Raw genomic sequence first — 18059 nt, 5'->3', positions numbered from 1 at the left:
TTATGGTCACAGAGGGAGACGACATTATGAGCTTTCACTGTGTGGTCCATCACATCACAGCCATAGAAACTTGTCCCCTCGCATTGTTCTCTGCCCTTCTGCCTTCCTGCTGCCTCCTCACTGCTGATGGTAGTCATAGTTGACCTTGGTTAAAATTTAACTGGTCCAACTATGACCCGGGTTAGACTTTCACTCAATAAAACAAGTGTGAGTTTCTGTTTCAACTGAGTGTGTTGGTCTGTAGATTTACTTTTGTTTCACTGTACAGTCTAAAATAAGGTTACTCGTCGATTTGAGGCAGACGTGGTACAATTAATGATTTGAATTGTTTATGCTCTTAAACAGGGCAGCATTAGACCACACAGAAGTGTGCACAAACTACACTAATGTTAGTAATAGTAGTAATAGTTTTACTTGTGTTTGGTTGAGTCACTCTGAGTAAAATTTGAAGTTTGTAAAATGTATATGTGTCTGCTTCTCCCTTTAGGCATCGATTATTTTATTAGACTATATGAAGGACACAAGCAAGGGTCCATAAAAAACGTATAGATTAATGATTATATGATTTATTCTCTTAAAAGAAAGGAAAGGGACAATTAATCCACTGAAGTGTCCATAAGACCAAGAGAGTGCTTCTGTTACACAATCTTCTTATAAACATAAAACTCTTGGCATTGAACAATCTCTTAAATAGTAGGTTCCCACTCGGCCACAAGGGGCGACACTGATTACTTTTTCTTTATATTATGTAGATAAAACAGACATGTACTCCAATTTTAACAAGAAGCTACTAATGCAAAAGATACATGCAGAAAAAAAATAAATCAAACCAATCAAGTGAGATCAATTAAACAAAAATAAAAATAAATATCAAAATAAATGTGTTATTAGGGGAATGACTCTTCCATGTAGATATTTGTCTACAGTTGTTATACCCCTATTGATATATTTTGAAGTCCTAAAATATCATTTGAATTCCATCAGAAAACCTATGAAATTAAACTTGCATTTGTGCAATTTACCACACAGAATCACACAAATAACAACATATTATAACATATCTACTATATATTGTAATATTTGTTGTGAGATGATTTTCTAATCATATCATATCAATAAGAAATAAATGGAGTAGATGCAGCTGTAAAATAAATGGGATAAAGATTCAGGTTCAATGTCAATATCTAAGAATTTGGAAAAGTGCAAACTGGTTGGATATTTTGTTTAAGTTTTGACATCTTCTTCCTTAATGTTATTGTTAATACAGTATATGTATGGCAATAATCATGTTTTCTGCCAGTCTATATCTGTACAATCTCTCCTCTTCTCATGAAATTAACTGCGGATATGTTTATTTTATTGTTGCATTTCCTCTTACCCTGGCCTGACGATGACGGGAGTTATGGGAACCCGTGACGTGTCATAAATCACCCCGCCCTGCAGTTTCACCCCAGCCTCAGGGGGGCAGCAATGTAGCGCAAAGCATGCAGTCCACCGGAAACCAGGAAATACAAGAAGTTGACGAACGTACAATTTTTTTGTCGCCATCTCCCAGAGAAAGGAAACGCCTTAAAGAGCGGAGAAAACATATCAACAGTGTAAGTGTACAATCAATCTTAAGTTTTGCACTTTCAAAAACGTTCAGTCATTCAAAATTCAGCGCGTTTGCAGGTTCAGTTGTCTGTGTAACCGCGTTGAAAATGAGTAACTTTAACCTAACTTAGTTGCAGTGGCTAAGTGAGTTATTTAGTTGTTTAACGCAACACCAGTATGTGCGTCTGTGACTTGTTTTTACAATAAATTGTCATTAGTCCGAGTTAGTGGCAGGATAATAATAATAAGCATTACACTTTAACGTGCTTGTGTTGTCGTTTGTTCTCGCAGCGGGTCAACATTCAGCCTTTACCTCACGTTATTTGACAGGACAGGAGTGAGGCGGACAGATTGAAATATCTTTAGGTCACAATAAATCAACAATCGGACTACTTTCCTAATCAGGTCTTAGCGGTTATTATTGTTCCATGTTTTAGTACAAGGACAGCTAAAAAGACAAACAATAAATATTTCCTATCCTTACGTTGTTTCTTGGGATGTCCATGAATGTGACGCAATTCGTATTGAGTCTTATGGCAAATCATTACACTGTCAAATTTGAAATACACAACGTACCGTTGTTGTTGTTGTTGTTGTTGTTGTTTTTTCTGTTTTATATTAAATGTATTTTTTATCAGTGACAGTGTACATGATGCATTAATCCCAGTAAGAAAACACAAGCACATTATTGGAAAGAAACACAAATATTACATGCCATTTCTGCTTCATTTACACATTTGGCAAGTTTTGGATGCAATTCATTTGTTGATGTGTTAACTCTATCTTCCCATGAAGTAAATGAATATAGTTTCATCCAATATGGTCACGTCTGTATAAAGGTGAAGAGATAGACATTAAATTGGGTGCGTTGATTAAGTGTTTGATTAAGAAGCTTACATTTATTCAGCCTATAGTAATGAGGCAATTGTTTGTTTACAGTAATATTTCAGCAGGCCCATGATTAATTGATGCGTATCAAAAGTGAAGATTCATTTCTAGTCATGTTTTGGTTTTTAGCCATTTGCCTTTTCCTATAGCTCAACAGCCGAACTCTTCTCCACAGGTTTATTTTTGCCAAAGAAGATTCCCACTACCATCCACCATGGGAAATTTTTTTGCAAGGTTTTCAAGGAAGGAGATGCGTATCCTCATGGTGGGTCTGGATGCCGCTGGAAAGACAACGATTTTGTACAAGCTCAAACTCGGAGATATTGTCACCACCATTCCCACAATAGGCAGGTTCATATAAGCTGATGATTATGATGTTGATGTTTTAAAATAATAATTAATAATTCAATTGTAGTTGATCCTTGACTAATTGTTGGAGTAATACTATGAGTTTGCTTTTAATGTAACTCTCTCTCTCTCTTTCTCCCTTTGTCTTAGGTTTTAATGTAGAGACTTTAGAGTACAAGAACATCAGTTTCACAGTATGGGATGTCGGTGGTCAAGACAAAATCCGACCACTGTGGCGTCATTACTTCCAAAACACACAGGGTAAGTTTAGTTAAATGAATTTCTGTCAAGTGACCTGTTGGACAATATGGGATTAACAGACAGACAAATGTTCCTTGCAATTATAGGTATATGATGTATGTGCATCCACACACTTACACTTAATTGTTTGTGCTCTTGTTTTAGGGGTCATCTTTGTTGTGGACAGCAATGACAGGGAGCGATGTGCAGAGGCCCGGGAAGAGCTCCTCAGAATGCTGGCAGAGGACGAACTGCGCGAGGCTGTGCTATTAGTCTTTGCCAACAAACAAGTAATACTTACTAAAGAGCTTGTCATTTAATGAGCTGTGTATCACAAATACCTTTTTTGTTTTAATTGAACTTACTGCTTATGCTTTGTAGGATCTTCCAAATGCCATGTCTGCTGCAGAACTCACAGACCAGATGGGTCTTCACACCATACGACATGGACCATGGTACATCCAGGCAACCTGCGCCACCACTGGAGATGGCCTCTATGAAGGACTGAACTGGTTGGCTGCAAACCTTAAGAAATAATAATAATCACAGCCGTCTAAAACTTGTCTACCCCACTCCGTCTCTGTCCTTGCTCCTTACTCTTAAGGTGGCGCAATATTGAGCTAATAAATTCAAAACACCCACTGGAGGCTTTTTCTCCTGCTGTTGTTACCACAAACAAGCCAGTGGTGGGGTTTATCTATTTTTGTAAAGCTGTTTTTTTTATTATGTGTAATTGTAAATATTACTTGGCAGTGGGGAAGCTTATTGCACACTTGTAAATCCCCTTGTAGTTACTGTTCTCTTGGTTGTTGGGCAGCCATGTGTGCCTCAGTGCCTCAATGTAATCGGATGACTTCTTACCCTGTGACGTGTACTGTAAAGCATAATCCATGAGGTACTATTATCGAAAGACTAATTTAAAGGTCCAGTGTGTAAGAAATTAGTGACATCTAATGGTGAGACACCAAGTGCATCACGAAACTACAGTGGCCTTTGTCGTTACTTCACGTAACAGCAAAAATGTTCTTTTGTGTAGTAAGCTCCCTCCTCAAATCTAAACCAAAGTATTTTTATTCCAAAGTATTTAAACACTTCTACAAACATGTGTCATATATTCAGTTTCTAACAATAAATCATCTGAAATGTTGCTCACTGGACCTTTAAGTTCACACGGTGCACTACTTACTGCGATTGTGGTTACTTGAACCAGTTACTACCTGTACCAGCTCCCCAGGTTGCCATTTAGTCCACACTGGTATATTATCTGCACTCTTTAACTAACATTACTCTATCCAAACTCCTTACTGCCATGCTGGGTTTTTGTATTTCTCAATCTCAGGGTGATAATATGCTGCCTTTGCTATATACTTGTTAAGCAAAACTCCATGGGCTCATAAAGGGTATGTATGTATGTATGTATGTGTGTGTGTGTATATATATATATATATGTATGTGTATACACACATATATACATATATATGTATGTTTTTTGTATTTTTTTTCTCAGCTAATAGTAGCTTAAGTACTTGCACACTAAAAATAAATTTGCCTTTTTCTATTTGTGACATCCTGGAACATAGGATTTTGATGGCAATACAAAATCAAGTGCCATTATGCCTCTTTCTGCAGTATATTGTCCTTTGGGCTAAATGTGAATATGCCTTTGCATTTGAGACACATGTTGCCTCTGAAAGATTTTCATCTAGGTGGCATGAAACATTTTTATTGTATCTTCCTGAATGTTTGAAATCTAATGTTTTTTATGTAAAGCTTTTGTTTTGAGAGGGGAAAAGTCACTGTAATTATATATAAAATAAATAAATAAATAAATAAAACTGAGGTTAAAGCTGATTGTGTCACATCAATAAATTACTGAATGTCAAAGTGCATAATGTAGCATCTCCCCTACTCCTTGTTTTAGAATTCATCAACTTTCTCGTTACATTTCAATTTAAGAGGGAAAGTTAAACGTTATATTTTTAGACCGAAAACAGATGGATAGATGGAATTACAGACACAAAAAATAAAAAATAAAAATACTGGAATGAACATGTTTAAAACTGGGCATTTTTGCAAATAAATGATCAAATATAACTACAAAATGCTATGCTGTATAGATCCACCCCTAATTTTGTGAGACATTAGCATTCTACATGCCTGATTTTTATCATATTGATCTGTGTATTTACTTAAGTAAAAAAAAATCTAAAAAATATCTCCATTACAGAAAGTAAAAATATCAATATACCGACAAGTAAACAAACAAATCCCTGCATCTATCACAGGGTTTTTTAACCCTGGCACTAGGGACCCACTGCCCTACAAGATTTAGAAGTTTCCCTGCTCCAACACACCTGATTCAAATAAATGGCTCGTTATCAGGCTTCTGCAGAGCTTGCTAATGAGCTGACAATTTGAATCAGGTGTGTTGGAGTGGAAAAAATCTAAAACAGGATAGTGGATCCCCAGGACCAGGTTAGAGAAACCCTAATCTATCATGTTTCTCATATCTTCTCCAAAAAGTTAAAGAGTTTGTCTTTGGCCTACACTCCACTTGAGACTCAAGTCTCAAGAAAATCGGTTCAGAGGGTTTTTGCATAATCTCGCCACAAGCCAAATGGCACCAAAATACATGGCCTTGTCAAAACAACATATCAATATGAAATTCATGGACAGATTATGAAAATAACTGATACGCTTTAGGAAACAATGCTGTGATCTAACCACAGACTTACTACTTGATGTCAACGTGAACTGCTGGAGGTGATCACCCTTTGACCCAGGAAGAAGTGGGATGCCACATGGTGATGGAATCCACCCAATGTTGGGGTTAAAGCAGTAATGTGGAGAGCACACCCTGGTTCACATTGTGTCAGGGCATTCCTGCAGGTTGATTAGGCTGCCGTGGTTAATGCAGCCGAGCCTATAAAACATGGCAGGAGAGTAAGGTCGTAGTGGAAAGAGAGGGAGCTCGAGTCCTGGGTCCCTCATGGGGTAGCTTTGTCTGCTTCCTCTCCTGCTGCTCCATCAGCTTGGTTTGTGTGTGGCGGTCTAATGGTACTCGGCCATATAAAAGGACCAGCCTGGGTTTTTGCACTCTCTTTTAAGAATGCCTTGCTCTTTTTTAGTGCACCCCCCAGGTGCCAGCCAGCAGAATACCCTCTTTCAGACCAATTCAAGGCAAACACAAACACAACACTCTATTATGACCAGTGGAGAGCATTCCAATGGTATCATACCCAGTCAGGGAGCTCAACCTAGATCACTGAGGGATTAAGTAGCGCTAACATGGCTGAGACAAGGAAAATGGCCAGAAATGCCCGGTAGTTCAAGAACCACAGGAAATGTATAAGGATGGAAAAACATCAAACCGCATCCTCAGGGATTTTCAGTAAAGTAGCAACAGATTTCTTTACATTGACACTACTGATGGATGTACGATGCTTGTGACACAACTTACTGTGACCGTTAAAAATGTCTGTGCCAAATCCAATCTGAGGACTTAACAGCTATACAGTATGCATACCAATTTATTGTACCTGTACGATACCCTTAAAAAATACACACCGTTCATGTAACTGACACTTTTTATCAAATTTTTTATTCTTTTATTTTTAAACTAAAGATACAATAAGCATTAGGTCTTTTCCAGAAAAATCAAATGGCACACAAGAAATGCTCCTATGGTGACCATGTTTATAGTCAAACATATTTAGCAGATTTCCTCAACAGCTAGCAGGGCAAGCCATGGAAAGAAAAATGTACAACTATTACGGCTACAATTATTTGTCTCATGAATTTATTAAAAAATACTTTTTTTTTTTTTTTTTTTAAATCAACCACCTATGACACCACTGAGGTTCTGGGTGTTTGAATCAAACACCCCAGTGTCAAATGACCAACTGACTATCAAACTGTGTGCAAAAAATAAAACATAAGGTCAAAGCCTGTTTGTCCGACATTTCAACCTGTCTCCTCAGTCTGTTTGGTTGTGAAGGGTAAATGAGGTCTTCAGACTCAGAGTTGGTTGAGTTGCTGTAGAGCTGTTCTGGTCACATTAAGCGTCTTTGAATTGGGGGGAGGGACATTAGTTGTCAGAGTCTGTGTCGTGGCGCCGCCTGTGGCTTTGTGCTGCACCAGCAGGGGCCATCTTGTGGCTGGCAGGGTTACGGGAGACAGGGGACCCCCCATCAGAGGAGTCTGTGTCATGCTGCCGCTGTCGATGATAAGGGTGGGAGGGCTCTCGCTCGGCTTTTGCTCCCCCCCTTGAATGGCTGTCATGGGGTCTGGCTCCACTCTGACTACGGTATGATGGATTATGATGGTGGTGGTCCTTTCTGTGTCTGAGGAGTAAAAGGAAACAAACAATCAATGACTGGTGCTGTGGTGGGGATCAAAGATGGTGTGAGGCTGGGGAACAAGTAACTGCCCTATCAGCTTTTACATAGCAGTGAAATACCATAGCAGCTGGAACACCACTGGCTGCAGTGCTGACACATTTCTGTATCCACTACGAATTCAGTACATCACTGTATGTTTTCTGTCATACAAATCCTCTGTTGCCATCACAAATTCTAAAGCACAAATAATTACATTACTTTTTTTAAGTGTCAAATTTTTGATTCATGACCTTTATTACCATGGGATACATCTATAATGTGGGATGCTTCTGTGATATCTACATCCTTAGGACACATGCTTGCCAAATTTTAAAAGGTCATGCTTCCAGTTGCTTTAGGTAGGACAGTGCCTTGGTGCCCTCTAGTGCCAACAGAGGAAAGGTTCTGATTTTGGTCACAAAAGCGTGACAGAACTACTAATGCCTTACTTTCAAAAGTAAGTGCATCTGTTTTCAAGTCATAGTTTGAAGGAAAACATGTTATACTGCCCATCCTTGTGAGACAGGTACTGGAAAAGAGCTGTGAGGAAATTAACAACTAACCTCTTTCTGTCATCATTCGAATCTGAGGAGGACGAGTCTCGTCTTTCCCTTTTCTTCTTCTTTTCCTTCTTCTTTTTCTCCTTCTTGTTCTTCTTTTCTTTCTTTTTCTTTTTGCTCTCATGTCTATGTTTTTGTTTAAAAAAAAAAAAAAAAAAGCAGCAATCATTACTCAATTAATAGGATGCTCGGTCACATTTACCCAGTATGTTTGTTCATCCTGCATACACACACACACACACACACACACACATACGCATACAAACCTTTGTTCCAATTCTGGTTTTCCTACAGTCTCAGCTGTTCCTGTGGTTTCTAGACATCCCTCAGTCTTGTAGTGCTGTAAAGACAGTGTGCCTTTACTTTAACCTTCACACTTACTGGGATAACATTCCTCTGTTTAGTAACATTTAAAAAGTCAGTGCATAGAAAAAAAATACTTACTGTAAAAACTGGTAAGCCCATTTTAGCAGCCTCCTTTTCTTTTTGGGACAGCACCATTTTTCTTGACCCTGCACTGTACATAGTAAACAAAAACACTTTACACAGTGCATGAAGATCAGCAACCACTTGAACATCCAGAAAAAAATGTTTTCTGACTAAAAGCCCAGAAAATGTATTTACCTAGAGCTTCCCAAGCCTGACACACGATCCACATCTTTCTCTTCACCATCCGCCCCTTCCCTCCTGTAAACATCTGCAAGATCCTGGTGTTTGGGATAAAATTCACATTATTCTATATTTTCAAAGCAGTGAAATTATTTAAACAAGACTTTCAAGCGTCAAAGTGACATACTTCTTTAGTCAGCCCAGTTGGTTGTCTCTTTATAGTCTTGTGGCCTCTAGATTCAGAACAAAAAATATAAATTGATTATTTTATGGGTCAGTGTCTACCAGTTACCAGTTTCTTTTGAAGGAAGTTATACATACAGTGCAGCCATCAGTGCCTCATGCTCTGCAGCCTTGACCGCAGCAAGTTCATCAGCTTTGGACGGAGCTGCACCACCTTTTTTGTCTTTTGCATACCATGTCAGATCTTTGCCTTTTTGCCATCGTCCTACTGGTGCCTTCAATGAGTTTCCTGGTAAGACAGAATTTGGTGTGCTTGAGAAAAAGTGGTTGACAGCAACATTTCATACCCATTTTAACTAGTTCCTCCTGGAATTCAGGAATGCATCTGATAATAATTAGTCAGTCTAATTATTGTGGAACAACTCCAGAAAATGTCACCAGATGAATTAATTCACTTGACATCTTACAGCTTATGTAACATGACGTAATGTAATACACAGCTGTTTTCATTAGCCATCAAAATGTCATTTCTTTCTTTAACACAGTAATTCATCAATGTCAAAAATGACCTCAGACAACAGGGAAAATGCCCATCAGATTTCCTCAAGCACAAGTTTACGCTAAACAACAAAATATTTAACACAGCTGAAATTAGCTCCATTCTAAAACAAAGCAGTTGACAGTTATTTTTTGTGGGTGAACAACAGCTCTGTATACGGAAGCTGGTAGATATTAATGTGACCATCCAGAAGTTAGTTTCCCTCCAACATTTTTCAACTGATTTCAACATATACATCAAATCGTTGGTGTGGTACAGGACATTCTCACTAGTATTTTATTTTTTCCTATTCCTTTATACGTTTCTGAAATAGTATTAAACTTTTTGAAAACTTTCCTCCCATAGGAAATGGACTGGACTGAGTGGGCAGACGCGATCAAAGGCTACATCATAAGCATTACTAGGTAAGAGGACAATGACTGCATTTTTTGGGAAAATTCACATGTTCCAGTTTAATTGTTACGGTTATCTCGATATAGCCGAGTAGCTCAAGGTTGACATGTGTTGGCAGCAGCGTGGCCTCCTCTCGTAGGGATTACGTATGTGCCTCAGAAAAGAAAAGGGTGAGCAACGCAAGCCAGGAACGACAGACTGTAGACTGGACATACGGAACAGAATCCGAACCAAAAGACGAGCTCAGACATTGGAATGAGGGAGTCGACAATGAAAGGTATTTATAACGACTATTACATGATTGCGAGCATTTCACCGCAACTTTTTAATGCGCATGTTAAGTTGGGGCACAAGAAGAAACGAAATTAACTTTATTATTAATCTGGACGTTAAACCAAAATTAATTTTTGCACGTGGAAACTAATGGAAAAGGTTGTGTGTCGATAATTGTGTGTTTTTTTTAAATGTGCGAATTTACATGTCCTGCTGAGTTGGTTGCGAGTTAGCAGACGGTAACATTAGCATCTGTGGTTAGCGCAGATTGCAGACTTTCACACTTACCGAGATAATTTTCCCTGTGTTTATCGACTTTCACGTCGTCCCAGTTGAACTGGTCCTGGCCTCCTCGGATCCCTCCTGCTCTCGCTGAGCCGAACATTTTTACTTGGTCACTTTTAGAGTTTGGACAGAAGTGCGTTGTTTGGCAAGCTAACGTTAGCAGCGCAGATGGTCAGACAGGCCGGTCTCATCCGGGAAGTTTTGCGATAACTTCCCCGCGTTGGTCGGAAGTTCTTTGGTGATGAAGAAAGTAGACAGTTGAAAGTAAACTGAGGACTGTTTTTGGGTCGCGTTTATAAATGTGGACGGAGCGCCAGACTTTTACTGTAGAATCGTTTTTTTTTTTTTTTTTTTTTTTTCAGTTAAGCTTGCCTGTGTAGTCTGTTCAACGGTCGAAAAAAATTAAGACTTTGGACTTTGGCCCAGGTATTTTGCGTCCGTCTTTTGTTTTTTTAAAAAAAATCTGGGGTTCTAAAAAATTAAGCTAGAATCAGGCTAAACTTTAGTCGCACGTTCCTGACGTCACACAATAATAGACCCGCAGTGATGACGTAGGCGGCCCCGGTTTCCCGATGGCAGCAGAGGAGGGAGAAAACCCTCCAGACGCGACCCTGCCGTCTTAGACCAACGTTTATCCCGATGTACATGAGATTCTTTTCCAGGTTCTTTTCAGGTAAGAGGGAGGTTGTCGGGTTTTTTTTTAATTGTGTTTATGCTTCAAACATGTCAGTGGCATCACTAGCTAAGAGACAGCCGTCGATGTCCCTCACTGTCTCCAGCCCGTTGTCTACATCGTGTAAGAGCATGTGGTTTGGTTTACCTGTATATACCGTGGATCTTTGTTGTGTTTGTAAAAAAAAAGTGGGGGGCTGTGTCCTTTCTTATTAGTAATTCTTGTAAATCCAGTGGTGGAACAAGTAATCAAACAATGGGAATGGGAATAGTAACACAATAACAACGCAAAGACACACGTGAAAGTTCTGCATGCAAAACAGTGGTTTAGGAAAAAAAATATTATGTATAATTGTATGGATAGCTGTGGAACTAACAGGAAAGATACAGTAGTTTTCCTCCAGTATGTTATATGCTAATTTAATCAAGTCCTGGTCATTTTTATAAAGTCAGTGGTATTTATTTGATTGAAAGGCACAATATAACACAATGTTTGTGTAAAAATCTGTTTGAAGTTTATACAAAATCAACTGTACATAAGCTCAGTACCGTAAAATCAGTGTAAACATTATGTGAGTGTGTGTTGAGGCAGTATTTTAAAATCTCCATGTTTAACTCAACATATTTCAATATGATTGTTGTTTTTACACAGTAATACTGCAATGAAAAAAAAATCCAATGAATCACTGCACATGGCAGGCACAAGTGGTGCATTCTCTTCTTCTAGTGATTCAAAGTTTTATTGCTCTTTCCAGTGAGTCAAAGTGAACTTTGTTAGTTGTTTTTAATCTGTCAGATAATCTTATAGTAAAGACACTCATAACTCTCATGCCATAATAGTACATGGAAAGTGCCTAGTCATATTTTGACAACAGTGTTTCCTAAACCTGGAAATGATGATGTTCTTAAATGTCTTGTTTTGTCCACAACCTAAAATTATTCAGTAATGAATGATTTCTTTGTTACATGATACAAAGAAATTATTATTATTCGAGTAGTTACAGCATTCAATTGAATGAGAAAATATAACCCCCAAACACCTAACATACAGTATTCCATTTATTCCAGATTAAACAGCCAAGTGTTTTCACTGTCAATAGACAGAATAGTTTTGTCTATTGAAATGGTCTCATCACATCTAAGAACACGGAACCATGAAAATGGTATTTCTTAAAAAAGTAATTACTGATTCATGTAACGAGGATCCAATAATCAACACGTCGTCTCAGTTTCAAAACAGCACACCTAACCTGCCGTATCTGATTTCTGAATGCTAATAGATTTCATATGACTTAAACTTTGCTTAAGGCAAACATCAATCACATGAGAGTTTACAAGCACAGTGCAGTGTCCAATCAGTGTCAGCTCACGTGGGTAATCGAGTTACGTCTCTCATTTTCTGTCATGCAGCTCCAATCTGAGTTGGAAACACTGGGTCTTGTGTAATTGAGTGGGAGCTGCACGTTGTTAATAAGAAATAAAAAGCGTGTCTTAATTGTGTTCATTGTTAAGTAGGAAGTTTCCCTCCCTGAGCACCATGTAAAAAAAAAACCCTGTTCTTTTCAGGACTGTTATTACTCTTAGCCCCACCATCCATATTTGTTGTGGACACGAGCAAAAGACACTTTCTACGTGGCAATGTAAGGAACTAACACTTAATTTCATAATCAATTAATCTGTCGATTACTTTCTCGATCAATCAATTTGTTGTTTGGTCCATAAAACTTTTATTATTTTCCCCCCTCAACCCCAAAATAGTGACGTTTTTAAGTTGTCTTTTGTCGACAAACCAAAGTTATTTAGTTTTATAATAATTTCTTTGTTACCTGGCACAAAGAAACCTGAGACATTTAAGAAGCTGAAAACTCATAGAACTAATTGTTCAAAAACACTATTTAAAAAAAATTAATAATTAATTACATGATTTGTATTTATATAGCACTTTTCTAGTCTTGATGACCTCTCAAAGCTGCTTTACGCTACAGTTTTACCATTCACCAATTCACTCACAAATGGCAAATAACATTTATTGGCCGTAGTTTGTCAAATGTGAATGTGTTCTTTTTCTTGTATTGCTGTGGAATACACTGGGATATACATATGTGTCTGTTGCAGCCACTTTGTTTCCAAAAATAGAACAAGATATTTGTCTTTACAGATGGACTCCTTCACTGAGCTCAGGAAAAAAAAAACTCTTGTTGCTTTAATTAGCCACGTTTCTGTTTACATGAAGCATTCAAGAGGCGATGGAGAATGACTTGTCATCTGCAGCTGCAAACACAACCTCACTGTATCTGGTTTGCCTGGAGACGAGACAGCTCAGCTCATAATGCTTTGATTTTAGTCTTTTCCATGAGAGTCCACAGAGGAGAGACAAAGTCCAGACGTCCAGTGCAGATTAGGCTGATTTAAACGTTTTTCTTTGTGATTTACTGCATGTCAGGAGCACGTCTTATGAAATACCTCATGTCTGGATTAACTGTCAACGAGTATTGATACCTGATATTGCTGTAAGTCAAAGCCATATAACCTCTATACATGATGGTGGATAGTAGGCCTTGACTGTAGTTGTTTTAGTAACACAACTGTAACATATGTCCTATTACTAATGTCTGATAGATGCCCATAGTTACTGAAAACTAAAAATATACAATAAAATAAAGGAGTGGTTTGTCTCAGTCTGAGGCAACTTTCTATTGAGTCTGCCACGTCAGATCATTGTGTAATTTATAACATTTTACTTACTAAAATGTTGAATTTCTCTGGTGACAAAGTGTATTAATGTGGCCCTGCCCCTCTCGTTCCCTCCTCCCATCTGCACTGTGTTTAACAGTCACACACCCTCCCTTCTCACTCAAATATCCTGTCTGTTTGCACTCTGTGGGTAAAGAGGAAAGGTAAGGAGGAAAAGAAAACTACTACTTGATTTCTTTATCTGAGCAGCTTACCTAGAAAAAAGACAAATTTACTAACAGATATACACTTTCTCTGCTGATTGTATGATTTGGGGTTAAAGCGAGTCATGTTGTTTTCCTCCTGACTGACTGCCGGTATACGATACCAGCCCTGGAGGTGGAGACATTTTTTTAACTAGAAAGTCATACGTGGAACCGGCTGGACTTCCTGATAAAGGAGATTCCACACCCTGCACTTGACACCAATTCATCGTTTCAGCTAAGCAGTTAGCATTTAGGTTTTACATTAGCATTAGCAAGCAAAGCAAACATGTACCCAAAGATGCACCAGTGCAGGATGGCATATACTGTGTGTGTCATATATGCCATGACATCCCTCCAGCTGCACTTTGTTTGGCCTCACAAGGCCAGACTTGACATGGAGAGTTGTCTAGACTTGCTATTTTAATTCCCAAATGGCAGACTGTGTTGAAAACAAAGTAGTGAGGACACTTTCTCTGTGTCTGTACTGTTGGGATTCAATGCTGCTGGATGTGGAGTTTTCAGGGCCACCACATGTTGCACATGATGTTTTTCTGTGTTTCTTGTGTTCTCCACCATTTGTATCCCTGGAACAGACAGAGCTCAGACGGCTGACTAAAAAAAGGCTGCTTTTCGCGTCACTATTGCAGCCACAGAAGTGTTTGCCCAACCGTACAATTCCTCCTAAGAGGGCGCTGAGTGTCTGTTCCTCTACAGCACCATGGTAACCTCACCACTTGCTCACCTAACATTTCCTCCACTCCTGTGGGAGATATTTTGGTCCGAGTGCTGCTGACTTATCATTTCATTGTGTTGGTCCCACCGGGGCAAGGCACGTCCACACTTAATTATCGGCTCTAATGCGTCGACACTGATGTCTTTAAACAGAATGAATGTGAGTGCGCCGGCAGATTTGGTCCTGCGATGACTCATGCTATACGCTTCCAGTGGTAAAGCATCATCTCTCCAGCCTCAGCCTCATGGTTTCAAACACTAAAGCTTCTCATTTTTCTCCCTCTCTTTCAGCAATGGCTGGACCCAGGCCTGTGGTGTTTAGCGGCCCGTCCGGTGCAGGGAAGAGCACTTTGCTTAAGAAGCTCATGAAGGAATATGAAAACATCTTTGGGTTCAGCGTCTCCCGTAAGTGTGCGGACAATAAGATAATAAGCTACTGATCCGTCATGTGAATAGATGGAATAGAGATTTTCCCCCAATCGAATAATTTCATCTTTTCATATTTTTGCTTAATTTGTTTGTTACAGGCAACTTTTATATTAATCAACTGTTAAGTTTTAGCTGTGGTTTAAAATGTAGTGCAGACTGTAACCAAAATGTTTTTATCCTTCCTCAGATACAACAAGAAATCCTCGACCCGGGGAAGTGAATGGCAAAGGTACACAATATAACTCCTCTTCGGTCGTGACCGTGCTAACCTCAAACAATTTCAATCGATGAGCTATGTCATGTTTTTGTTCAATTTGTGTCCTTTTTTTGGGGTTTAGATTATCATTATGTTACACGGGAGGAGATGAAGGCAGGCGTCGAGAGAGGAGATTTCATCGAGAGCGCAGAGTTTTCCGGGAACATGTACGGGACGAGTAAAGCTGCTGTGCAAAAAGTCCAGGCCCAGAACCTCATCTGTATACTGGACGTTGACATGCAGGGGGTGAAGAGCATCAAAGAAACAGACCTCAATCCCCTGTACATCTCCATCCAGCCACCATCCATGGCAGTCTTGGTGAGAACATAAGAAAACGCAAGTTTGTGGATGTGATTTTGAGTTTTCATTTTCTCTCAGTTGAACAGGCTTTTAAAAATATTTTCCGTAAAGAATCCTGGATTCATTCTATTCATTCTATTCATTGTTGCCGGTTTGTGGATTTAACTTTTTCAGGAAAACCGTCTGAGAGACAGAAAAACGGAGTCGGAGGAGAGCCTCCAGAAGCGTTTGCGTGCAGCCAAGGTGGATATGGAGATTGGTAAGTGTTTAAATTTGTAAATTACTCAGAAATTTCAGAGTTCAGTGCTGATGCTCTATTCATAAATCTGTTTTGTTTTTTACCTCAGGTAAAGAACCTGGCGTATTCGATGTTATAATTATCAATGATAATTTGGAGGATGCTTACAAGGTGTTAAAAAGTACTCTCAATGAGGTGAGTTGCTATTGCTATTTCACACACTGTTTGATTAAACGTAGGGCTGCATTATATTTGGAAAATGCTCTTGGCTCAAAACAAAACTAGCGTGAGGAACAGTCTACATTTAACGCCTTTGCACATGTATATCTTTTGCCATATGTACTGTAAATGGCGCAAGTTGATATCTGAAGAAATAAAAAGCTTAAATTACTATTTGAAGGGAACTGTGTAGGCTGGTCTGTGAGTGACAGGAAGAGAGAAATAAAAAAAAAAAGACTCAGAATGTGCAGAGTGCATCGAAGCTCTACTTAGATATTGTTGTGAGTGGGAGACGTTATTTTATTGAGATGCAAGCTGTGGCTGTTGCATACCAAAAAGGATGTAAACACTCTTTGACAACTCTCTTTGCTAATTTCTACTCCTTTGCGGTTAAAAGGCTTTTTCTTAGTCATGAAGAACGAAAGGAGTTTAATTTTAAAGCAATTATACACTTACATAAACATACTTATGGCATATTCAATTCCTGCCAATAAACCCTCTAAATGTTACACACCGGACCTTTTAAATGTCCACCAGAAAATCAGAATGAACTGCCTGTAATTGAAAGATTGTAAAATTCTCTTTCTCCAGGAAATCGACCAGGTCAAGAAAACAAACATGTCTTCGTAGGAGACCGCAGCGTCCCGACACCTCATAGTCCTGTCCAGCCTCTCCTCCTCTCCTCTCCCCACACCAAAGCAAAAACACAGACCTCCATTCCAGTCGTGTACATTCCCACAGAGGACCGTCTGTGTGTAGGTTTCACATCATGTTTAGAAGTACAGCAGATGATACCATACTGTTAAGTGGAACACTTTTTTGTTTTGTTTTGTTTTTTACCAGCAGAGTGCTTTTTATATTTTTTATTTTCAGTTTTATGAAGAAAAAAAAAAAACACTAACTCCAACAATCCGTACTTGATATGCGTCTGGTAGAGTTCTCTGTTCTCTGAACACCATTTACAGAACACTGGACGTCGACATGAACCAACACAAATGTAACTCATTCCATCCATTTAACTGGTTTGTCAAGAGTATGAAAAACCAGATGTCCTGGTTACTGGCAGCAAGTTATGCTACTCATACAGCGTTAGGCTTTTTTTTTTCTGATAGTGAAATAGTAGAGAGTCACTCAGCTCTCAGGCTCAGGAGGGAAACTTCACCTTTTAGCTGTTCTCTGGAAAACATGGAAGTTGTTTACTTACAAGAAGGAATACATGCATGTCAACTGTGCTGTTAACATAACTATCCCAGTACTGGTTAAATCTGTTACTCTACTCTACTTTAGTTAACATAATGTGCTAATAATAACTCCATTAAAGTTTGGTTTGCAGTATAAGAGTTAAGTACTGATGTGCTGTAGCAGGATTAAATCCCATGAGAGACATGGAAAGGTTATGGCTTGGAACAAAATCAGTAGTACATCTCATGCCCGGGGCGGGTGGGGGGAGGTGACAATTCAACTGCTTATTTTATAGTTGTATATTTGTAAAACATTTTATATTGTGTAGCATTTTCAGTTTGCAGCTTCAGGTGTCTGGTAAAATGTCATTCTGTGGACTGATTTCTAAAAAAAAAGAAGAGCATTTTAATTTGGAGACAAAACAAAATGGCATGTTAATATTGCTTACAACCAAGCACAAAGTAAATATCATTGTACCTGGAAGAAAATATTTATAATCCATTTGTATATTCAATATAGGCATCTTGTAACACCTATTTTCCATCTGATTTGTTTTCTGTTCCTGTTATTACAATGTAATGTATGTACAATGTAGAAATAATTATGCTATATCATATTTATAGAGAAGCACGCAGTCCTCTGGTTTGCCATTTCACCTAACCTGCTACCACAAGACTCCACTTGTTGTGGGAAAATTATGTCCATTTAATATACAGCAGTAAGACTGTTACCTGTTGAAACTCCATTAAATATTTTAAAAAGCAATACTGGGAGATTTTTTT

At 38.7% G+C, this 18059-nt stretch overlaps 3 protein-coding genes across 5 annotated transcripts; 2 read left to right on the top strand and 1 right to left on the bottom strand.

The window, feature by feature from the left end:
• The first annotated feature begins 1448 nt into the window (after positions 1-1448).
• Positions 1449-4920, top strand: arf1 (ADP-ribosylation factor 1). The gene is made up of 5 exons (XM_058625083.1): positions 1449-1598; positions 2657-2828; positions 2980-3090; positions 3235-3359; positions 3451-4920. The coding sequence occupies exons 1-5, from the start codon at positions 1485-1487 to the stop codon at positions 3604-3606; spliced, it is 678 nt and encodes a 225-aa protein (XP_058481066.1). The 5' UTR covers positions 1449-1484; the 3' UTR covers positions 3607-4920.
• Positions 4921-6648: 1728 nt separating this feature from the next.
• Positions 6649-10782, bottom strand: c1h1orf35 (chromosome 1 C1orf35 homolog). The gene is made up of 8 exons (XM_058625069.1): positions 10314-10782; positions 8939-9089; positions 8805-8850; positions 8633-8715; positions 8453-8525; positions 8275-8348; positions 8012-8134; positions 6649-7412 (listed from the first exon to the last, which is right to left on the bottom strand). Exons 1-8 carry the CDS (start codon positions 10408-10410, stop codon positions 7157-7159), a joined length of 903 nt encoding a protein of 300 aa, XP_058481052.1. The 5' UTR covers positions 10411-10782; the 3' UTR covers positions 6649-7156.
• On the top strand, positions 9843-18042 carry guk1a (guanylate kinase 1a). 3 transcript variants are annotated; one of them, XM_058625104.1, is made up of 7 exons: positions 9843-10029; positions 14945-15058; positions 15270-15311; positions 15421-15656; positions 15813-15897; positions 15986-16071; positions 16687-18042. In XM_058625104.1, exons 1-7 carry the CDS (start codon positions 10008-10010, stop codon positions 16723-16725), a joined length of 624 nt encoding a protein of 207 aa, XP_058481087.1. In that variant the 5' UTR covers positions 9843-10007; the 3' UTR covers positions 16726-18042. The 3 variants fall into 3 exon arrangements, with proteins under 3 accessions (XP_058481087.1, XP_058481079.1, XP_058481093.1); XM_058625096.1 differs by lacking the exon at positions 9843-10029 and adding an exon at positions 10807-10983; XM_058625110.1 differs by lacking the exon at positions 9843-10029 and adding an exon at positions 13825-13879.
• The last annotated feature ends 17 nt before the right edge of the window (positions 18043-18059 follow it).

The sequence above is a fragment of the Solea solea genome, chromosome 1 (genome assembly GCF_958295425.1).
Source record: "Solea solea chromosome 1, fSolSol10.1, whole genome shotgun sequence".
Classification (NCBI taxonomy): Eukaryota; Metazoa; Chordata; class Actinopteri; order Pleuronectiformes; family Soleidae; genus Solea; species Solea solea.
The sequence above is the reverse complement of the archived record's forward strand: the minus strand, read 5'-3'. Positions and strand labels throughout refer to the sequence as shown.